Source organism: Mandrillus leucophaeus, unplaced genomic scaffold, assembly GCF_000951045.1.
Source record: "Mandrillus leucophaeus isolate KB7577 unplaced genomic scaffold, Mleu.le_1.0 Scaffold412, whole genome shotgun sequence".
NCBI lineage: Eukaryota > Metazoa > Chordata > Mammalia > Primates > Cercopithecidae > Mandrillus > Mandrillus leucophaeus.
This window is the reverse complement of record NW_012104388.1, coordinates 1,573,411-1,597,772: the sequence shown is the minus strand read 5'-3', so window position 1 is coordinate 1,597,772 and position 24,362 is coordinate 1,573,411. Positions and strand designations below refer to the sequence as shown.

The following is a 24,362-nucleotide window of genomic DNA, read 5'->3' as shown; positions in this document are numbered from 1 at the left end:
CCAGCCTTCTGCTCTATCATTCCTAGGGGGTGACCTTTATCTTCATGGCCCAGTGTGGCTGCAAGAGCTGTAGCATCCAACTTCCCAGCAGAAGGATGGAGGACTGGCTGGAAAAACAAGGAGACACAGGGTATGCTTCAGGTATGTTTTAAGGGAACTGCCGCAAAACACATCTGCTTCCATCTTATTGGCTAGAACTTAGCTGCATGGTGACAGCTATTTGCAAAGGAAGCTGGGAAATGTAGTCTCTATTTCAGAGGCGCTTTCTATAGGGAATAAAGAGAGAAAGACTCTTGGGGTCAGCAATTAATAGTCTGTGTCATAGTAACTGTATCAGTCAGGGTTCTCCAGAGAAACAGAACCAGTAGGAGGCACACGGCAAATCTGAAATCTTAGAAAAGACCAGCAGGCTGGAAACTCAAGCCAGATTTTTATATTACAGTCCTTCTCCAGGAAATCTCGGATTTTGCTCTTAAGGCTGTTAACTAATTAGATGAGGCCTATCCACATTATTGACAGTAGACTCCTTAAAGTCAACTGGTTGTAGATATTAATTACATCTGCAAAATATCTTCACAGCCACATCGTTATTAGTGTTGGAACAAACAACTGAGCCCCATAGCCTAACCAAGTTGACACATATAATTAACCATTACACTAATTCACAATTTTACAAAACTATGCATACAAAACAGTAGCTGTCTATGAGCAGGGTATGACCTGCAGCCTGCCAGTTTGCAGTCCTTTCTTTGCATGTCAGAGCAAGGGACTTGGCCCTTTATATAGACCTACGATGTAATAATACCCTAACCACATACCCACCATACGACTGGAATCACACATACACTGCCACAAGAGGTCTGCAGTGAAGGTCCCAAAGTCCCAGATAGTATGTAGAGAAAGAGTCCTGTTTTTTGTTTGTGTTGCTTTTACCACTGTGCTGATGGAATGCTATCTGATAACACACTTCTCTGACTGCTTTCTGACTCAGAAAATTATTTTCACTGTAAAACCCAAACCTCAGTTGCTAGGTAGTGATTCAGAGTCACAGGAGGGGGCAGTGAGGGGAGAAGGCAGGGAGCTGGGGCTAAGAAAAAGCCCAGGGCTTTGTCAGCCTATAATCACCAACCATTCTACTCACCCTACTGGGTGAGACTCTTCTGTACTCACCCCAGACAGTTCTTATCTGGTGCTCCTCTTTCAAAGCTGTCATGCTGTAAAGTTGTGTTGTCACTGATTTGTAAGAGCGGTTTATATATTGTGAATATTTATTTTTTCTTTCTTGTAAGTTTTGTAATTGGTTTTTCTAATTTTTAAAACATTGTTTGTGATGTCTTACACTGTAATTCTGTACAGGCTTACAGCTTTTCTGAGTCTATTTGAATAATATAAGTACTAGAAATGTGGCTAAAATGGGCCCATTAAAAGCATTGGGCCAGGCACAGTGGCTCATGTCTGCAATCCCGGCACTTTGGAAGACTGAGGTGGGCAGATTGCTTGAGCTCAGGAATTTGAGACCAGCCTGGGCAACATGGTGAAATTCCATCTCTACAAAAAATTAAAAAAAAAAAAAAACAGCTGAGTATGGTGGCATGTGCCTGTAGTCTCTGCTACTTGGGAGGCTGAGGCAGGAAGATCACTTAAGCCCAGGAGATAGAGGCTGCAGTGAGATTTAATTGCACCACTGTCCTCCAGCCTAGGCGACAGAGTGAGGAAAAAATAAAAATGAAAAGAAGGAAGAAAAAAAAGCATTGACACACTTCTTTTTTTTTTTTTTTTGGAGACAGGGTCTCACTCTGTTACACAGGCTGGAGGGCAGTGACGTGATCACAGCTCACTCCCACGGTCAAGCGATCCTCCTGCCTCAGCCTCCTGCATGGCTGGGACTACCCACATGCACCACCATGCCCAGCTAATTTTTAAATTCCTTTTAGAGACACAGTCTCACTGTATTGCGCAGGCTGGTACTGAACTCCTGGGCTCAAGTGATCTTCCTGCCTTCACCTCCCAAAGTGTTAGGATTACAGGTGTGAGCCACTGTGCCCAGCCAGCACACAAATTATATCGCCTAGAAATCGATAATTTCACTAAAAGCCAGAAGATAGAACTAAAATTATTTAGGGTAAATGTGTGTCTTGTATTTCTTAATTCAGCAACAAATTAGTTATGTTTATGCAACCATCATCATATAAAAATAAAAACAATTATAATTCAGTGGATCTTTTTTCACTTTATGGGAAGCAGGTTTGGTTTATCTGGCTTCAGTGCTTTTCCCTGCTGTTTGCTTTTCACAAGTAAGTCATCTTTATTGTCATTTTGTTTTTACTGCAAAGTTCATTGGAGTCATCATTTTTGAAGAAACCAAAAATAGATGAGGTGGGCCCATATTGTGGTGGCCATTTCTCTGATCTTTAGAAAAATAGTTCTCCATATTTGAAAACTAAGAATGCTCATAGAAGGACAATCTAACAGTCTTGCTATTTATAAGACACCTGAATTTGACTCCCATTTGAATGGATGTTTATCCCTGTCAAACTTATGCTTTGGACAGCATAACTTTTAAATTTTTGTTATTATTTTTGAGACAGAGTCCCCTCTTGTTGTTCAGGCTAGAGTGCAGCGGCATGATTACGGCTCACATCAGCCTCGACCTCCCAGGCTCAAGCTATCCTCCCACCTCAGCTTCCCAAGTAGCTGGGACTATAGGTACGTGGCACCACACCCAGCTAGTTTTTTTTCTATTTTTTGTAGAGATGAGGGCCTCACTACATTGCCGAGGCTGGTCTTGAACTCCTGGGCTCAAGCACTCCTCCTGCCTTGGCCTCCCAAAATGCTGGGATTACAGCCATGAGCCACTGTGTCCAGCCGAAACTCCTAATTTTAATGAGAATGGCATCCATTGAAGGCATTGTCCCCAATTGCTTTGTGACATCAGTCCTGGATCAAATGCAAACAGATTTTTCCTTATGACAAATTCTGCACTATAGCCCACAGTATTATATTGCTTTACTCTGTTTTTTTTGTTTCTTTCCCTGAGGTGGAGTCTCTCTCTGTCGCCCAGGGTAGAGTGCAGTGGCGCAATCTTGGCTCACTGCAACCTCTGCCTCCCGGGTTCAAGCGATTCTCCTGCCTTAGCTTCCTGAGTAGCTGGGACTATAGGCGTGCGCCACTATGCCCAGCTAATTTTTGTATTTTTAGTAGAGACGAGGTTTCATCATATTGGTCAGGCTGGTCTTGAACTCCTGACCTCGTGATCCTCCTGCTTCGGCCTCCCAAAGTGCTGGGATTATAGGCATGAGCCACTGCACCCGGCTATATTGCTTTACTCTTAACATAGATTAAATGCCTATTACCTGATAGATTTTGTATGGCACACATTCAGAACATGCATTTTCTTGCATCTCTTGCTCTTTTTCTACTCTCCTTAAGCATTCATAGGCATGCATTTTCTACTATGATGGCTTATAACAAAAATCTGTAATACTTTTACTTGTGGTCATTGCTGGCTATGTAATTCGCTGAGACCAGTGCAAAATGAAAATATGGGACCTCCTCTGTAAAAAACAGGAAAAAATACAGTTAAAGATACTAATGTAATAGGGATAATAGTGATACTGGAGTAACTACATGAGCTTAAACATTGCAAAACTAATAGTTGTGATGTCATAATTTTATATAATACAATAAACAATAATCATTTATTAATGTGATGTCCTGACTACTATATTTTTCTGGCTCATTTTTCTGCAAATTCATCAAAATTTATTCTTTTCATTTCACTTTCATTTTCAATAGATATGAAATTTATGTCACACAATTTCTTTACCAATAGATAAGACTGAAAGCAACACCAGTCAGTCTTGGGAAATATAAAATCACAAATAAATTTTGATAATTTTTCATTTTGTAAAGGATCTTTCCACTGATGCAGCTGTTAAGAGTGTTTCATAAACTGTGACAGCACTGATATAAATTTCTGATAAATTATTTTGAAATATAAATTTTAGTACTTCTAGAGTTGTTGGTTCTTGTGGAATAATTTTTCTAAAGGGACTTAACTCCTTAGACAACTCAGTTTTAAGTAAAAATCTGAATTTAATTTTAAGTATAAATTTATACAATGATATTTTAATGTTTCTGCAGACATAAGGAAATATTTCCTGAAACTTGTGGAGGTCTTACAAGAAACTGAAAGTGGCTTCATAATTTGTATATAATTCATAAGGCCTGTTTATGTATTCTGTCACTGACTCTTCAATTACAAGAAAAAAAAATGTTTAATTATCTTTCTGCTAAACAAGCTAAACAATTGGTTTGTACTTCCTAGGAAAATAGCATTCTTTTCTGTAGAATGTGACAATCTTTAAACTTAATTTCTGTTTCTAAGCCTGAGGTTATTTGCTTTGCAGTGTTGTAGTAGTTTTCAAAACTAGACATTCTAAATGCTTCAAGAATTCTAATAACCCCCTGCTATGCTATGACTATGTTCATGTATACACTTTTATTGTATACATGTTGTACTAATTTACTGACAAGTTAGCGGAATGAGTTCCTGTCCCAGTACTCAGGGTGGAGAGTTACTATTTGTGCAGGTGATGCAGGGCTAAGCTCTGGGAAGGGACAGGCGAGCTGGTCCCTTCTCAGGCGACCAGTGGGAGCACTGCTAGTTCTGGCAATGCCCATATGCAGAGCCCTTTCCTATCTTTGGAGCCACAGCCACCACTCTCCTGACTGTTACTTCTGCTGCTGCCACCGTTACCACTGCAACTGGGCCCAGGTACTGGCTCAGCTGCACTCTGGACTGCCCTGAATCATGCACACATGCATGCCTTCCTGGCTGGGGTGTTTCCACTGCTCATGTGCATGCTTCATTGTCTCACTGGCTTCACTTGCCAAACACAAATTCAAAGATAAAATCACTAAGAATTCCAAGACAGCAACAGCAGAGGATTAAACTAAGCATGGGCCCCTTCTGAGAGTGCAACTGCACAGCATATGGTCCTATAAATAGTCTATTAGGTGTCAGGATTTTGACTTTTTGTAGGAGAGAGGATAAGGTGACAAGAAAATGATGGGCACTGACAGATTTCCTCCATGATCTTAACTTAAAGCAATAGGTTGTTGATAAATCTACATCATCTTCATACTGAAATGTATGCTCTTTGAGAGCAAGAATCTTGTCTTATGCAGCCCTGTATTCCCCATGGGACCTACCTCTGTGCCTTCCATATAGCAGATGTTAAGTACATTAGTTTGAACACATAAATTGCTATTCTTCCGTTTCAGAAGGGTAACGTGTAAAGAGTTGGGAATAGGTGGTCCTTTTATTTAAGGCATTAAACTGATCAAAACTGGTATAAAAAAATCTGATCTTCTTGTCTGATCCAGGAGGAGAAATATCATTAGTAAGCATTGTGTTTTCTGTGTTCTTTCCACAAATGTGCCCTGTATAAACTTCCTGAGTTTGGTAGAGGAGAATCCTGGTTTTGCTTGCACATACAGAGCATGATGGATTTCATTTTTTCCCGTTTGTTTCTGTGTCTTAGACGCAAAATCATAGAAGGAAACTCTATAGACAATTTCAGATAGAAGATGAAAAAGGATTGGAAGTACAATTTGGCCATGACAATTAGGTGGGAAAGGATGATGAAACTTATTAACCTAATAAGCTAAAGTACTTAAAGTAGTAAGAAGTAACTTATTAACCTAATAAGCTAAAGTCCATCCTTTTCCATCTATTACTGTGGGCTACATTTTGCACTGAACATTATTTACGTTCACTGCATAAGGACAGAAAGGAGGGATAACATTATAGAGGAATGAGTTATTTCCCATTTACTGGATTACATGGTTCCTGTGGCATGAATTTTTTTTAACCTCAAAGATTTTACACAATCTACATGTCAAAAATTCCTGATTGGCTGGGCATGGTGGCTCACGCCTGTAATGCTAGCACTTTGGGAGGCCGAGGCTGGCGGATCACCTGAGGTCAGGAGTTCGAGGCCAGCCTGGCCAACATGGTGAAATCCTGTCTCTACTAATACAAAAATTAGTGGGGCATGGTGGCAAGTGCCTGTAATCTCAGTTACTCGGGCAGCTGAGGCAGGAGAATCGCTTGAACCCGGGAGACAGAGGTTGCACTGAGCCGAGATCCCACCACTGCACTCCAGTCTGGGCGTCTTGGGAAAAAAAAATTCATGATCACTAGTCATGCTATTAATTAATAGCAGATCACAGGATTATAGGTCTAGATGTGAGGAAGCAAGAAATCTCAAAGTGCTGATTTTTTTTTTTAAGTTTATGGGAAGAACAAATATTAAAGATCTCAGTCTCTAAAGACTAATCACTGTCTTCTTCACCAACAGGTCTTAATCTTAATATTTTGAAGGGTAAATATATTTATTCCAATTCCCACAAATGCTGTATTTCTCTAATAAAACCTGATAAAGGCTGGGTGTGGTGGCCCCTGCCTATAGTCCTAGCTACTCGGGAGACTGAAGTGGGAGGACAGCTTGAGCCCCAGGAGGTTGAGGCTGGTGTGAGCCGTAATTATGCCGTTGCACTCCAGCCTGGGTGACAGAGTGAGACCCTGTCTCAAAGAAAAAAAAAAACCAAAAATCGAAAAACCTGACAAAAAGATGTGGATAAGATTGTAACAGTTTATGGATTCCCAGACAAGTATTTTGGCTTTCATTTTACTTCCTCTTTATGAGAATTGTTACCAGATTCTTGGTAATATAAATGCACAATTGGATGCATTTCACACGTGTCAATATAAACTGCATTCAATCTTTGAAAGAAAGATATTATTGCAATTCTGCAACAGAGTAAAGTAAGCCAGGGGACTAGTTACTTATGCAGATAACAGTAACAGAGTCATATTTTTAATAAATGTTGAGTGTCTGCTATATATCAGGCACTTTAACAGTGCTGGGGATATATCTGTGAACAACACAATAAAAACAAAAACAAAAATGTTTGCCCTCATGTAGCTCACATTACATTGAGGAAACACAAGCAAAAAATAATGTACCTAAGTGTGTTGGAGGCCAAAAGGTTGAGGGTCATGATCAACTCAGTATACCACTGGAGGCTATATGAGTAAACAGCAAACTTTCTCACAAACGCAGAATGTTGGCAAACTGACAAACTGCGTCTGCCACTAGAAGGAATGCTGAGAGCAGTCGTGCCCCAAGCACAGTGTTTATTGTGATTAGGTATATCTGAAGCCTATTAGTAATAATATGAACCTGTGATCAATTAAACAGCTGACCAATCGTTACCTCCTCCTCCCTGCTCTTTCTACCCAATAAATAAGAAGGGCTGTGAAAACTCAGGGACTGCCTTTGCTCACTAGAAGCGGGGAGCTCTCTTCTTTCCTGGTTCCCCTTCCTTTAAAATAGTTTCTTTTGTCTTAAGTTTACATTTCTACATCCGTCCCTTCCTTCAGTCTTGTAATGACAGTCTCAAGCAGTATTAGTGGCAGTCAGTCACATAAGTGAAAAAGTACATTGTAGAGGTTTATTTCTACAGAACAAACCACCTTCAAAACCAGGTGACTCAAAACAGTAAGTATTTATTATTGCTCACTAGAGCAAATGGAAAGGAAAATGGAAATGTGTGTGTGATAGAGAGAGAAGAAGAGGAAGAGAGAGGGAGAGGTACGAGGGGGTTGGGTTGCAATTTTAAATAAGGGGATCACCTTATTGAGAAGGCAGCTGTGGTATGCAGCCTCTTTGATGGTCCCCAGTAGTCTGAATTTCCTGGGCTTCTTTGAGTATCCTCTTTCTTTGAGTATGGGCTGGACCTAGTAACTCCTTTCTAACAAAGAGAATATGGCAAAAGTGACAAGACTTTTCCAAGATTAAGTTATAATGAGATTGTCTTCCTTTGTGGACGCCCTTGCTTGCTTTAATTTCCAAGATTAAGTTATAAAGAGATTGTCTTCCTTTGTGGGCGCCCTTGCTTGCTTGCTGTGATGGAAGCTGTGTACCATGTTGTGAGATGCTCTATGCAGAGGTCCCTCCATAGAGGCAAGGAGCTGAAGGAGGCCCCAGCCAATGAGGGGCCCTTTTCTTTTCTTTCTTTCTTTCTTTTCTTTTTTTTTTTGAGACAGGGTCTCCCTTTGTTACCCAGGCTGGAGTACAGTGGGGTTATCTTGACTCAATGCAACCTCTACCTCCTGGGCTCAAGAGATCCTCCCACCTCAGCCTCCCAAGTAGTTGGGACTACAGGTGCAAGCAACCACACCCGGCTAATTTTTGTATTTTTTGTAGATGTGGGGTTTTGCCATGTTCCCCAGGCTGATCTTGAACTCCTGAGCGCAAACAATCCACCTGCCTTGGCCTCCGAAAGTGCTGAAATTACAGGTGTGAGCCACTGTGCCTGGCCTGGAACTAGGGCCTTTAGTTCAAGAGCCCATGGGGAACTGAACCCCACTAACAACCATGTGAGTGGGCTTGAAGGTGGGTCCTCCCTCAGTAGAGCAAGAGCCCTGGGGACATCTTGACTGCAGAGAATCCTTGAGGCCGAGGCACCCAGCTAAGTTGCACCTGGAATCCTCACCCCAGAAACAATGAGATAATAGATGTTTTTAGATCCTAGGACTTGGAGTCTTAGGGGACTAAAGACTGTTACACAGCAGTAGATAACTAATACAGTGATGTTTGAACAAAGACTTGAAGAAGCTGAGTGAGAAGGCCATGCGGCTGTCTTGGAGAAGTGCATTCCAGGCAGAGGAAAAGCCAGTGCAGAGACACTGAAGCATGGCATGACCGATGTGTATAAGGAGTATCATATACATGATCATCTACAGTCCACTGAGAAGAACAGCAGACGAGGTAACGTGTATGACTGGAGGCCACAGCATATTGGGCCTAGTGGGTTATTAGAACTTTAGCCTTACTCCGAGAGAAATTGGCAGCTGCGTTGCAGGGTTTGGAGACAGTAGTGGCATGATCTCATTTATGTTTGTGAAAGATCACTCTAGCTTGTGTTGAGAATTGTCTGTAAGGTATAAGGGGGAAAGCAGAGAGCTCACTTAGTCGGTTGCAATAATCTAGGCAAGAAATGAATGAAAATCACGATGGTAGTTAGTAGAAAGATGATAACAGAGGTAGATTCTGGACATGCTCTAAATGTAGACCCACTGATTTCTGGATTGTGAAAGAAAGAAGAGTCAAGGAAGACTCCATGGCTTTTGGTTCGAGTAAGTGAAAAAACAGGAAGAATGTAGGTGGCTCAGGTGCGGGGAAGAGGAAAATCAGAAATTCACCTTTAATCATGTCGAACTTAAGAACAGCTAGTGCTGTTCAAGTCAAGTAGAGCTGTTAAGTAGGCAACTGGATATATGAGTCTAGAGGTCAGGGTGATGTCTGGGCTGAATATATAAATTTAGGAGTTGTCAGCATATAAATAGTGTTTAAAATTATGAGACTGAATGAGTTCACCAAGTATTGATAAAGAAAGGGACCCAGGACTGAGAACTGGGGCAATTCAACATTCAGACATCAGAAAACAGAAGAGATCAGCAGAGGAACCTGGGAAGGAACAGCCAGGGAGGTAGGAGGAAAATCCAGTGTAATGTCTCAGAACCAATTAACGAACGCATCTTAAATGAGGTAACCAACTGCTACTATGCTGGGATGAACACTGAGAAACAACTGTCAGGTTTAGCAGTGTGGTCACTGGAGACCTTTTCAAGAGCAGTTTAATAAAGTTCTGAGAGCTAAAAATATAAAAATAAAAAAAGTGACTATAGGGGGTTTAGCAGTGGGAGGGAAGGACTGATGTTAGAACAGACTAATCTTTCCAGGAGCTTTGCTGCCAAGGAACTAGTGAAATCAGGTGGTATCTGGTGAGGGAAATGGAGTTAGGTTTTAAAAAGATATTTGGGGCCAGGCTCGGTGGCTCATGCCTGTAATCCCAGCACTTTGGGAGGCCAAGGCAGGTGGATTACTTGAGGTCAGGAGTTTGAGACCAGCCTGCTCAACATGGTGAAACCCCATCTCTACTAAAAATATGAAAATTAGCTGGGTGTGGTGGCACACTCCTATAATCTCAGTTAGTCGGGAGGCTGAGGCAGGAGAATCACTTGAACCTGGGAGTGGAGCTTGCAGTGAGCTGGGATCACACTACTGCACTCCAGCCTGGGTGACATAATAAGACTCTGTCTCAAAAAAATAAATAAGTAAAATAAATATCAAGATATCTGGGCTTGGCACGGTGACTCACACCTGTAATCCCAGCACTCTGGGAGGCTGAGGTGGGTGGATAACCTGAGGTCGGGAGTTCGAGATCAGCCTGACTAACATGGAGAAACCCCGTCTCTACTAAAAATACAAAATTAGCCGGGCGCGATGGCGCATGCCTGTAATCCCAGCTACTCGGGAGGCTGAGGCAGGAGAATCACTTGAACCTGGGAGGCAGAGGTTGCAGTGAGTCAAGATCACGCCATTGTGCTCCATCCTGGACAACAAGAGCAAAACTGTCTTTAAAAAAAAAAAAAAAAAATTTGGGCCAGGCACAGTGGCTCATGACTGTAATCCCAGCACTTTGGGAGGCCAAGGCGGCCCAATTGCTTGAGCCCAGGAATTCAAGACCAGCCTGGGCAACACAGTGAAACCCCGTCTCTACAAAAAATACAAAAATTAGCCCGGTGTGATGGTGTGCACCTGTAATTCCAGCCACTCAGGAAGGTGAGGCAGGAGGATCACCTCAACCCAGAGAGGTCAAGTCTGCAGTGAGTTGTGATCATGCCACTGCACTCCAGCCTCGGTGACAGAAGGGGACCCTGTCTCAAAAACAGATTTATCTTCTGATGGGAAAGTGGGAATGTTGAGAAGAGGGCAAAAAATTGATATAATAGAGGGAAGAATGGTCAATGTCCTTAAGTAGGTGAAGAGGAATCCAGTCTAGCGCCCAAGAGGGCTGAGTTTTGGGTAGAAATTCAAAGTTTGTTTACAGTTTCAGGAAAAAAAATGTAAATGGACGAAATGAACAAGAAATATTACTGATATCTAGTAGTCTCTTCAAGTTATTATCTGTATCTTTCATTGTCTTTGAGGTATTTTACAACTCTGTAAGTGGCAGACAACTGATAGAAATGCAAATAATTCTTTTCCATAGACATATAGTGAATTTTGCCCAGTGGAGGCACAGTTGATTACCCTCCCCCATTATAGAGGCCAGTTGTGCATCTGTTAAGCAAATTCATTTTGACATGCCTCATATCTATATATGTATCTGTTTTTAGGATTATTTTTTAAACTAGTTCCAACATCTTAGTGGTTCCTTTATTAGTGAGTTAAGTAAAATCTTTGGCACATGTTCGTTTTATATTTATATGAGAATTTATATGAGAAACTTTTTTTTTTCTTTTAAAAAAAAGAGGCCAGGTGCAGTGCATGTAATCCCAGCACTTTGGGAGACTGAGATGGGGAGATCGCTTGAGGCCAGGAGTGCAAGACCAGCCTGGGCAACATAGCAAGACATTGACTCTACCAAAAAAAAAAAAAAGGATTCTTCAACTTCAACAATAATAACACGAGGGAAGGTAATGCACACAGACACAGATGCTTAGGTGGGTGGAAGTGGTGGTGCCAACCAGTGCAAGTTCTTTCCAATAGCTTCACTTTTCTGAGAAAAGAAGAGATGTAAAATAGTTAGGAGAGTGGCAAATGGACTAGAGAATTTTAATATGACTGCAGCATTAAAAGCCACTTGAGGCCAAGCAAAGTGGCTCATGCCTGTAATCCCAGCACTATGGGAGGCCAACGCTGGCAGATCACCTAAGGTCAGGAGTTTGAGATCAGCCTGGCCAACGTGGTGAAACCCCGTCGCTACTAAAAATACAAAAATTAGCCAGGCGTTGTGACGCTCGCCTGTAATCCCAGCTACTTGGGAGGCTGAGGTAGGAGAATTGCTTGAACCCGGGAGGCAGATGCTGCAGTGAGCGGAGATCATACCACTTCACTCCAGCCTGGGTGACAGAGGGAGACTCTGTCTCACAAAAAAAAAAAAAAAAAAAAAAAAAAGCCACTTGCGGTTAGTGTCATGATTTTAAAGTAAGCTGTTAATGTACTGAATTTCTCCAGGCACAGTTCAACTGCATAGGTGCACACACAAAGGAGGGAGGGTTGAATTAACTAGGATTTTGGCTTTGGTAAGTGGGTAGGCAAAAGCAATGTAAGGAGGCAAGAGAGTTGGGGATATATATAAAGGACTGATTATAATGATTTACTAGGAATTTAATCCAGGTAAGGAGGTAAGAGAAGATTCATGAGAAATGAATGACAGTGAAAATGTGATGAGATCAAAAGACTGGAGATCCCAGTAGAGCTGACAGATTGTTGGAGTTGCAGTACTAAAACAATGAGCTGGAAAGGCAGGTGTTAGTAGTCAGAAAGGAAGAAAACAACACTATTTCTGTTTGGGGTCGGCATTCTAGCATCTGAACAGACATTCTATTGTTCGAGGATCACTTACCTGCTAACCACCACACTCCCCTTTTTGTGTGTAGGAGGACAGATGTTTTGCATGGAGTGCTTACTTATTCCTTCTAGTCTCTCTCAATGTGATGATTCCATGCAATCAAGTTTTTTTGTTTTGTTTTGTTTTTTCAAGAGTGAACAAAATCTGCAGACAGGCAGGCAGCATGATGAGCAGGGTCTCTGTGGAAGGTTGTGCAGTTTGTATACTGCACAAGGGACACCGGGCTGAGATCCATCCCAAACTCTGCTCACTGACTGTGGCCCCATCACCAGTTGACATTTTTGGCCCACAAAGGCTCATGCCCTGCCACCATGGGGCTGTTCCTTGGGTCATGCCTTTTCTACTTCCCAGAAAGGTGCTGCGTAGGCCAGCGAGCTCTGATAAAGACTGCATATGCACCATGAGGTTTAAGCCAGAGGGCTGGGCTTGAGGGAGATGTGCCCTTTTGTTGAAAAAATCCCTTGTGGACTTGTATCCTCAGATTGCTTCAAGCATTCAGTCTTTTTGAATGAAGAGACCCGATATTATACTTTCTCAATTATATGTATAAAGTAGCTCTTGACATAATAGTTTCATTGGGATAATTAGGTTTTACTTCTCCCAAAACCAATACTTGGCTTTCTAGATCACTGTTATTTGAGAAAAACGATGAGGTATCATATGCATTATTTATGGATCACTGGTCTCTCCACTCTTTCTTGTCTGTTTATCAGGAAAATCTTAGATTAGACTAATATATTTATGAAAAACCAGTTGAATGTTTTGTTTTGTTTTTTCCCCTGATAAGTAATGTGAAAGAGTGGGCAGAAGTTGCTTAAATAGTTTACAGGGGTAAAGAAATTCGACTTGCTCATTTACTGTTTTACGGTCTTCTTTAATATATCAACTCATTTTGAGAGATCTCACTTATCAATGGTTCTTGAGTTTTCAGGCACCTTATGCAAATGTTGCAGTCTCCTTAAACCAGATATCTATTAAGCTACATACAAAAATATCTGCAAAGGTTGTGTGTGTGTGTGTGTGTGTGTGTGTGTGTGTGTGTGTAGGAATTCCAGCAATAACCACTCATTGAAGTAAAAATCTAATACAGGGCACAGCTTTCTAGAGACAAAATAATCCATGTTAGAGTAAGCAAATGTTAGTGTGTAGGATGAGCTTCACAAAAACAAAGGCCATTTTCAGCACACTTTTAGTCAGTAGTTAATCAAGGGAAGGCTGCTAATGAGGTAGTTCAATGTCATTTCCCCTGACTTAATGGTAGTAGAAAATGAAAGATTAAGGCTATTTAAGCCAACAGGAAAATCATGAATCTCTACCTTTAAGCTATTTCTGGGTCCTTGTGAAGAATCTGCAAAATCCCTGATGCTCTCCCTCTAGGCACATGGAATATTTTCACCAACACAAAAAACAGTGCTGATTCTGACACCGCAAGCACTGCTCAATTCTCATTTATTTCCTACTGGTGACGCTTTCACCAAAGGCCATGCTACGTTGTTCTGAACCCCTTTCAGGGCATCACTATTTCCTCTTTTATCTTTGCCTAGAAATGTGATGTTTGGGCAAAGAAGGAAAAGGGAAAGTAAGAAACAGGGATGAGTGGGAGAGAGACAGCAGGAAACAGGGGTGGGAAACTGGACACTGCAGCTTTCTCACAACTCCTGACAGGGTGCGTCATCGGATGCTCATTATTTTACTTAAGAGTACAATGAGATTCCAGAACATCAGCCAAATCTCTAGTCTAACCTGGGCATAAAATTGCATGCTGAAATAAAATACATTTTTCTCCAAATAATTTATTAAAAATTACACTTGATATTCGTGTGGAAATTAAGACCAAATTGCAATATGCTTTCCATTTCCAATGAACGAAGAGTTTTGTTCCTGACAAGGACAAATTCTAAATGATAAGTAAAATAAATATGGCATTTATTTAAGTAGTGTGAGCCACAGGTTAATCTTAAGTGGTGTTTGGTTGATGGGAGAGAAAATGCTCCATCAGAATTGTTGTAAGAACTTTCAAATGTGCTTGACATGCATTCGGGAGTGGTGACTTACACCTGTAATCACAGCACTTTGGGAGGCCGAGGCAGGTGGATCACCTGAGATCAGGAGTTCGAGACCAGCCTGGCCATCATGGTGAAACCCCATCTCTACTAGAAATACAAAAATTAGCCAGGTATGGTGGTAGGCGCCTGTAATCCCAGCTACTTGGGAGGCTGAGGCAGGAAGATCATTTGAACATGGGAGGCGATGGTTGCATTGAGCCAAGAGCCACTGCACTCCAGTCTGGGTGAGAGAATGAGACTCTGTCTAAAAAAAAAAAAAAAAAAAAGAATCTTAGTTTAACGGTTTCGGGTTATAGCTCCAGGGATGGGGGGTGGGGATGATTGACTATGCATTTGATATGTATCTTATTAATCATAAGGTTCTTTCCCCCATAGCAAAGTACATATAAATGCAAAGCTTTAGTGCTTAGCTGACTGTAATAGGACATCTTCGTAAAAGGAATACACTTAACACCTCAGCCAATAAGCCAGAGAATCTTATGCTGCACAAATGTGCAGTTTTAATGTGTTGCTCAGGCTATAGTATTATTTTTAAGTTTTTGGTTTTGTTTTATACCATGCATTTATTTCCCTCTGAATTAATCACAGGTACTTTCTTTAACATAAACTATTTTAAGTATAAACTTTATTCCTGAATATTTTCAGATGCATTCTGCTAGTTCAAGTAAACTCACACAGACATTAATCCAATTTGAATAACTACATATGAATGAGGCTACAGTATTATTCAATCTAGAGTGTGTCACTTCCGTTCATGAAGGCTTGCTATGCATAAATATAAAAATATTTTTTCTTCTGATGCTTTCACTTTTGAAGTACTCCCTACAAGGGACTTAAAAAAAATTAAAGAGCTTTCAAAGTGTTCTGTTAGGCTATGATTTGAGGGGGAGATGAATGGAAATGGCTAATGATAGTTATTTAACTGGAGATATTTGTGGTAACATGCAAAAGTATAAACGAACTCCAACAAACTCATTTTTCCCTGAAACTTTTGGTGGGAAATTATATATTATTTTGAGACAGGGTCTTGCTCTGTTGCCCACGCCAGGCTGGAGTGTAGTGGCATGACCTCGGCTCACTGTACCCTTGACCTCCTGGGCTCAAGCGATTTTCCCATTTCAGCCCACTCCCAAGTATCTGGGACTACAGACATGTACCACCACTCTTGGCTAATTTTTATATTTTTTCGTGGAGATAGGGTTTCACCATGTTGCCCAGGCTGGTCTTGAACTCTTGGACCCACGCAATCTGCCCATCTTGGCCTCCCAAAGTGCTGGATTACAGATGTGAGCCATTGCACCCAGCCTATTATTTTGAAAGGTTATTCTGCCTTTACTGAAATGCAACAAACGGTTATTGAGCACCTACTATATTATTATATAGTCCATTCCTACTAGGCTACCGCAGCCATTGATGACCTTATCTCTTCCTTTGTGTGTGTGTGTGTGTGTGTCTGTGAAGCTGTTTGTATATTTTTGGTTAGTTTGCTTGCGAAGCAGCTTGGAGAAGTTTCATCCACTTTTTTTTTTTTTTTTGAGATGGAGTCTCACTCTGTTGCCCAGGCTGCAGTGCAGTGGCACCATCTCGGCTCATTGCAAGCTCTGCCTCCGGGGTTCACGCCATTCTCCTGCCTCAGCCTCCCAAGTAATTGGGACTACAGTCACCCGCCACTGTGCCCGGCTAATTTTTTGTATTTTTAGTAGAGATGGGGTTTCACCATGGTCTCGATCTTTTGACCACGTGATCCGCCCACCTCGGCCTCCCAAAGTGCTGGGATTACAGGCGTGAGCCGCCGTGCCCGGCCCCTTTCATCTACTTTTTATCAGTTCGTTGGTTTTATAAAGCATCTCAGAAAGTGGACCCAGAAATCGCAGATCTGCCATTAGTATTTATTCTTTAAAGACACTTTGGAGATTCATTTTCTTGAGTGGCACTGCCATGCTCATTCAGTGAAAACCTGTGGGGTATAGAAATGGAACGGAGAGTTTTAAACAGCTCTGCCGAAACAGTACTTTGGGTTCCATACTTCACTGTCCTTAGGCATTGAAACCATCACCTGGTTTGCATTCTTCATGACTGAGGTTAACTTAAAACAAAAATGGTAGGAAAGCTTTTCTATGCTTCGGGTAAGAGACAAATTTGCTTTTGTAGAATTGGTGGCTGAGAAAGGCAGACAGGGCCTGACTAAAGAAGACATTTGTCACCACTAGCCACCAAGTGAAGTTGTGGAACCCAAAGGTGACAGCCATGGAAACGTAGATCATCAGTTCTGCTAAGTAGTTAGGGGAAGAAACATATTCAAACCAGTCTCCAAATGGGATCCTGTGGTTACAGTGAATGACCACTCCTGAAAGGGTAAAAGAAGATCTCATAAGCATTTAAAGGTTTGAAAAGAAAGTTTCACCACTTCACTCCCAAATCATTTACAGAAACTGTTTTTATTTTTTTGAGACACAGTCTTGCTCTGTTGTCCAGGCTGGAGTGCAGTGGTGCAGTCATGGCTCACTGTAGTCTCATCCTTCGAGGCCCAGGCAATCCTCCCATCTCAAACTCCCCAGTGGCTAGAACCACAGGTATGCACTACCATGCCTGGCTCATTTTTTGAATTTTTTGTAAAGACAGGGTCTGCCTATGTTGCCCAGGTTGGTCTCAAACCGCTGGACTCAAGTGATCCTCCCACCTCAGCCTCCCAAAGTGCTGGGATTACCAGTGTGAGCCAACCTGCCCAGCCCAGAAACTCTTATTTAGAAGAGTATCATAGATGTGTGTAAACCACCATCCTGTCACACTTCTGTCAGTCTATTACATATTGAAGAGTCATCTGCTTAGGTTAAATTGTCAACTGTCAATAAGCACAAGAGAAAAGCCAGTTACTCCAGCAATCCTCCAAGCTACTACTTAAGAGCTCAGACTACTCCAGAGTCAGACTGCACAAGTTTAAATCCTGGCTCTCCCACTTACTAGCTGTGTAACTTTAGATAAATTGCTTAACCTCTTTGTGCCTTAGTTTCCTCCTCTGTAAAATGAAGACTGGTCTGTCATCTCATGTCGGCATTATGAAGCTGTATGTAAAGCACTCAGAACAGAGCCTGGGACAAAGTAAGTACTTGATAAATATTAAAACTATTCAATTTTTTGGCTGGACGCGGTGGCTCATGCTTGTAATCCTAGCACTTCGGGAGACTGAGGTGGGTGGGTCACCTGAGGTCAGGAGTTCGAAACCAGCCTGGCCAACATGATGAAACCCCATCTCTACTAAAAATATAAAAATTAGCCAGGTGTGGTGGCACATGCCTGTAATCCCAGCTACTTGAGAGGCTGAGGCATGAGAATCGCTTGAACTCAGGAGGCGGAGGTTACAGTGAACTGAGGTGGCGCCACTGCACTCCAGCCTGGGTGACAGAGTGAGAGTCTGTCTCAAAATAAATAAATAAAATAAAATAAAATAAATAATAGGCCAGGCACAGTGGCTCACGCCTGTAATTGGGGCACATTTTATTAAAATAAAATAAATAAATAAAACTATTCAATTTTTTTTTTTTTTCAGACAGAGTCTAGCTCTGTCACCCCAGCTGGAGTGCAGTGGCACGATCTCGGCTCGCTGCAACTTCTGCCTCCCAGGTTCAAGTGATTCTAGTGCCTCAGCCTCCCAAGTAGCTGGGACTACAGGTGCCCACACCATTACACCCAGCTAATTTTTGTATTTTTAGTAGAGGCGGGGTTTCACCATGTTGGCCAGGCTGATCTTGAACTCCTGACCTCAAGTGATCCGCCTACCTTGGCTTCCCAAAGTGCTGGGATTACAGGCGTGAGCCACTGTGCCTGGCCTATTCAATTTCTAGTATTTCAAAAAACCTAATGGAAACTGTACCTGTGATAAGTCAACACAAACTAACTTAAAGGTCAAATTTTTATGCTGTGGCTGGTACTAACTCCATGGTAACACTAGTTCTCACATGCTGATGAGACACAAAATGTAGAATCACAGAATGTCGGGGCTACTTGGGTCCAGAGAGGTCTTTCAATGTAAGGCTCTCATTTTCACAGATAGGAAGATGGAGGCCCAGAGAAGTGTCTTGCCAAAAATAAATATTTGATATAGTCGACTAACTAGGGCAGGAAGGAAAAGTATGCAGGCCCATGGAGAACTAACTTCTGAGGGTTAAAATCCATATGCGGAGGCTTTAAAAGAGGTCTCACCTGCTTTATTTTTCCTGAGATTGCCGAGAATAACATGGCACTTATACTGATGGGCAGATGACCAGATGAACATCATCATCCCGAGAATATGGAACCACCGTGCTTGCATCAGTACATTTTTCCCTGTTACGTAGGCTATAGGAATAAGAATTGTTAGCCAACACTAAACAATTTCACAGGCTCAGGGAATTAAACAAATCATTTAGTCAGCAGAAACACAATTATCCACTTATTCTGTTCCTCAATATCCTAATGTAATTTCCCAAGTACAAAGAGGGGAACCTGTTCCTCAATATCCCGATGTAATTTCCTGATGTAATTTCCCAGTACAGAAGGCAGAGCTCTGTCTCTCTGGACAAAGGAGATATGTTCATCAGTTACGGGCAGCTTCAGTCCCCCTGGCAGAGAATTCCATACAGACACATTCTCTTGCTTCTTCTCTAAATGGTTCAAGCACAAAGTTCAGCTCCCCTACTGTGATCTACTTTCGCATGGTAAGACTCTTTTGTGTTTACCTTGCTAAGTCCGGTTTTAAGTCTTCTTATGTTTTACAGTGAAGAAAAACACTTTCTAAGGAAATCTCTCTCTGAGCTACCATCCTGCTAGGGAGAACCTGAAAGCAGAATGCTGACTCGACTAGCTCAGGCCAATGAAGGAAATCACCAGTGGAAAGGCTACCAGGGGGCTTTCTCAAAAGAGGGGGACAGTAAACTACAAGATGAACAACTCGATGCCATCCAGGTCTGGATAAGAGAGAACACAGTCGAGAGACTGAGTTTCAGGAGTGGAAACACTCAAAGCATCATCTTCCACTTTCTTCTCTGGCTGCTAGGAAGAAGGGAAAAACACAGACCACCTGATGACCTGTGGAGCAAACCACTGGCTTCAGAAAAGCAAACAGAGACTTCCCTCTGAGCAGCAGGAAGCAGTTAGCCTAGTCTGAGGCTTGACTGAAGAAACAAATGTGTCCACTGATAATGGGCAAGAGCCTGAGGCTCTGCAGCCAAGGGGGAACCCTAAAAAGCTGATTCAAGTAAGAGAACCAAGGATCATGCAATTCCACATGGCCACCTCGAAGCAGGAATCAGTTAAGGACTGATGAAAATCCACCGGTCTACCTGTGTCAGTTTATTTTTTAAAAGCTTGTTTTATATAATCAATCTACTATAGTCTTTTAGTGTTTACAAGTTTAGGCATTTAACTACTAGGTTATATTTTTATAAGTTCAAAACAGACTGGGTACAGTGGTTCACATCTGCAATCCTGGCACTTTGGGGGACCAAGGCAGGAGGATCACTTGAGGGGTTTGAGACCAGCCTGCCAACATAGGGAGAACCTGTCTCTACAAAAATGAAATAAGCAAAATATTAAAAATGCAGTTTTAAATCTGATAGGCTTCAAGAGCAAGTCAACAGGATGAAAAGTTAGAGTGTCTGGAATTTCAAATCACTAACAAGTCCTTTACTCTAAATGTAGAGAATTTACCTATGGGAAAAAGGATTTGTTAAGGGTAACACCAGAATTATAATGCAGGAAAAGGGAGGCAGATGGAAGGGTCACATTTCCTCAGTTCTACTCAGTATTGAATTATTTGTTTATTCACTAGTTACTTAAGGAGTGGCTACTAAGCCTGGCCCTGCTGCAGGTACAAAGGATAAAGCAGGAAATAAGTCAGGCAAGATCCCAGTCCTTATAGAGTTACATCCTAGTTTGCAGAGTCTTCTTTTCACTTTAAGAAGAACCCTGTGAAATCAGTATGTGTCAGTAATTACTAATGAAGGCTCTGAGGCTCAGAGAAGCTCAATGAGCCAAATGCAGGCCCATGAGACTCTGGAGCCCATGTTATTTCTATCACACCCTTTGGTTGGCAAATGCCCCAATGTGTTTTCTCTCAATGAATTACTGAAACCAACTTTCCCCATATTGTCCCAAATGATCCCAGATGACCCTTGAAGGACAAGAGGTGAAACAGAAAACAGCTTCAGAAAGGAGTGCTTGGAAAGTTATTTTTATGGGCTCCTCTTCCTTGACTGTCTATGCAGGAGGGAAGACAGAAGTTGAGATGCAGCCAGTAGAGGAAACTCTGGGAGAGGCAGGTAATGCCAACAGACATGAACACACTGAAAGCTAGCAGCCACCAAGCGCTCTGCAAAGTTCCTTTAGGGGGAGAACCAGCACTGCCCACCAGGAATGACAGCCCCTTCCATTTTACTGGCTGGCAGAGTGCCACCACAGACATGCCAGGGAGGAATAAGTTCAGAGGCATCAGACAGAGAGATGCTAGCTAAGTGGCTGGAGCCAATGAATAATTCATGAATTGAGAAAGATTGTCAATAAATCCTCCTTTAAAATCACTCCTCTAGTCAGAGGCCTTAGGTTGAGCTACAGCAAAAGAGAGAAGACTTTCATGGGGCACTCGTACCAAAATCTAACCTGAGGAGGAAGCTCACTCACAGATTGTTGGAAATCACTAGAGTTTACGAGGATGGATAGGGGAGCTGGAAACATGGAGCCCTGGGTTTAGAGACAATGGTCATTACAGACCTACAGGGTCTAGACTGACAGATACTAGGGCTGCAAGGTCAGGTTAACCTCAGCACTATAAACTCATTTCCATCACCCCAAGTGACTTGATTTCTTTATAATCATGCATTGTTTTTACAAAAATGGTAGTCATATGTGTTAGATAACGTCCCCTCCTCCCCCCATAAAATAAAAAATCCGTTTCATTTCCTTCTCCTAAACAAGGTCATGGTTTGGCTTCCCTCTTCCTGCCTAGTGAGAGCTTAGAGACTAAAACACAATTTTCACTACCACAGTACTCTTTGTCCTCTCCCCTCAGGCAGCATCGCTTGAAGAAAAGCTCTGTTGTGATGGGAACAATCACAAGAACTAAGTGGCAACAAAACGGCAAATCCCAACTCCATGCAAGCACCACTCCTTTCCCTCATTTTCTTTTCTTTTCTGAGATGCAGACTCGCTCTGTTGCCCAGGCTGAAGTGCAGTGGTGCGATCTTGGCTCACTGCAACCTCCACCTCCCGGTTTCAAGCAATTCTCCTGCCTCAGCCTCCCCAGTAGCTGGGACTACAGGCGTGTGCCACCACGCCTGGCTAATTTTTTAATTTTTAGTAGAGACAGAGTTTCACCATGTTGGCCAGGCTAGTCTCGAACTCCTGGCCTCAAGTGATCCACCTGCCTCGGCCTCCCAAAGTGGTGGGATTACAGGTGTGAGCCACCATGCCCGGCCTTTTAAAATCGATTTGAGGCTCACCTCCTCAAAACTCTGCAGAATGCACTGGGCCTGTCTCTTTCTTTTGCATGTCTTACAATGCTTAGCAGAGCACAAACCCTGAGAGCACCTCATATACCCTGGGGTGGGAGGGAGCTCCTGGCAGGGCTGGACCCACTCACCATTCCTTCCATCCATTGGCACTTGGCTTAGCACAGTTAGGCCAACAAGGACATAGTAGACAAGTCCAAAACAGTACTGTACGACGTGAATCATGACATTGGAGAAGACACTGACGTAGAGGCACTCGAAGAGTCTTCGTAAGCTGTGCAGCCACAGAAATACTAGCACTAAGAATGCAGACAGCGCCAGCTCCCCTCCTACAATTCAGAAGGCGACAGGGTCAGCATTTCTCTTCCGGGATTAATCCAAAGTTTTGTTTTTCCCTACTGTTAAGTAGAGTATGAAATTCCGTCTAACATCTTCCTTTTTGGTAGTAAGGAAGAAATGGGCCAAATGAAGTCAAGGAATTTGACTTCACTCAAATTACACAGTTATACAGTAATCTAGTGACAGGGCTGGCCCAAACACCCATCCCTTGACTCTGCTTCATTGTTTGACAGCCTTCCAGGCTTCATGGGACATCGTGGTCAGGAGGTCTGTGAAGAGGTCTGTGGGTCTCTGGTCCCTGGCACTAACAGCCAGACGCAAACTGTCTGGAAGAGTTCCCAGTGGCCTCTGAGTGGCCCCAGCCATGGGATTCCCAGCATCTCAGGCACCACAGAGGCAGAGACGGGGACAGGAACAGAAACAGAGTTATGCATTTCTTTCCACATTAAAAACAAGAAATTATACTTTTAGAGGGATGGTGAGCCCAAGATCTACTTCCCCACCTGTCTTTCACGACCTGCCCACCAAAAAATCTGAAGAAAAGCTGGCTTTAAAAAACACACACTTAGTTTTTCTCTTTTTATTTTTTGTTTTTTGGTTAATTTTATGTGTCAACTTCTTTATTTTATTTTTGAGACAGGGTCTTGCTCTGTCACCTAGGCTGGAGTGCAGTGGCATAGTCAGGCCTCACTGCAGCTTTGAACTCCTGAGCTCAAGTGATCCTGTCTCAGCCTCCTGAGTAGCTAGGACTACAGTCATGTGCCACCACGCCTGACTAATTAAAAAAAATTTTTTTTTTTTTTGTAGAGACAGGGTCTCCCTATGTTGCCCAGGCTGGTCTCAAACTCCCGGCCTCAAGCCATCCTCCAGCCTCAGCCTCCCAAAGTGCTGGGATTTTAGGTGTGAGATACCACGCCCTGTCACTTAAAAAAAAAAAAAATCAGTCACAGCTGGGCGCGGTGGCTCATGCCTGTAATCTTAGCACTTTGGGAGGCCGAGGCGGGTAGACTGCCTGAGCTCAGGAGTGAAACCTCATCTCTACTAAAAATACAAAAAATTAGCCAGGCATGGCAGCAAGCTACTCGGGAGGCTGAGGTAGGAGAATTGCTTGAACCCAGGAGGGGGCGGTTGCAGTGAGCCAAGATCGGGCCACTGCACTCCAGCCTGGGAGACACAGTGAGACTGTATCTCCATTAAAAAAAAAAAAGTCTCATATACACACACACACGCATGCACAACACCATAAAGATGCAACTTAATTAACTTTTACAAATTAAGCCAACCAATCCCACCCATATAACAGCACTCAGATCCAGAAACAGAACACTTTAGGGAGCTGAGGTTGGAGGAGAGTGCTTGAGACCAGGAGTTTGAGACCAGCCTGGGCAACACAGCAGGTCCCCCATCTCTAAAAACATTTAAAAAAATTAGCTGGGCACGGTGGCATGCACCTGTAGTCCCAACTACTCAAGAGGCAGAGGAGGGAGGATCGCTTGAGCCCAGGAGTTAAAGGCCGGGGTGAGCTATGATCATGCCATGGCACTCCAGCCTGGACAACACAGCGAGACCCTCTCTCTTAAAAAAAAAGAAAAAAGAAAGAAAAAGAAAAAAATGAAACAAACAAAAGAAACAGGCTGGGTGCAGTGGCTCATGCCTGTAATCCCAGCACTTTGGGAGGCCAAGGTGGGTGGATCACAAGGTCAGGAGTTCGAGACCAGCCTGGCCAACATAGTGAAACCCCGTCTCTACTGAAAATACAAAAATTAGCCAGGCATGGTGGCACATGCCTGTAGTCCCAGCTACTCAGGAGGCTGAGGCAGGAGAATTACTTGAACCCGGGAGAGGGAGGTTACAGTGAGTTGAGATCAGGCCACTGCACTCCACCTGGGCAACAGAGCCAGACTCCATACTAAAAAATAATAAAAAAAAAAAAGGGGCTGGGCGCGGTGGCTCAAGCCTGTAATCCCAGCACTTTGGGAGGCCG

The 24,362-nt window shown here is 42.7% G+C and overlaps 1 protein-coding gene and 1 long non-coding RNA gene across 2 annotated transcripts in view; one reads left to right on the top strand and one right to left on the bottom strand.

The window, feature by feature from the left end:
* Positions 1-853: 853 nt before the first annotated feature.
* LOC105548471 lies at positions 854-19,867 on the top strand. The gene is made up of 4 exons (XR_001007391.1): positions 854-889; positions 8,677-8,840; positions 11,390-11,554; positions 19,313-19,867. It is a non-coding gene; the product is annotated as an uncharacterized LOC105548471 (long non-coding RNA).
* Positions 16,427-24,362, bottom strand: part of SRD5A3 (steroid 5 alpha-reductase 3) — a 22,015-nt gene continuing 14,079 nt past the window's right edge. Inside the window, exons 3-5 of the mRNA XM_011992500.1 lie at positions 22,171-22,368; positions 18,759-18,893; positions 16,427-16,905 (exon numbers count right to left, since the gene is read on the bottom strand). Coding sequence (XP_011847890.1) covers positions 16,646-16,905; positions 18,759-18,893; positions 22,171-22,368 — 593 coding nt within the window. The 3' untranslated portion in view covers positions 16,427-16,645. The remainder of the gene's footprint in view (positions 16,906-18,758; positions 18,894-22,170; positions 22,369-24,362) is intronic.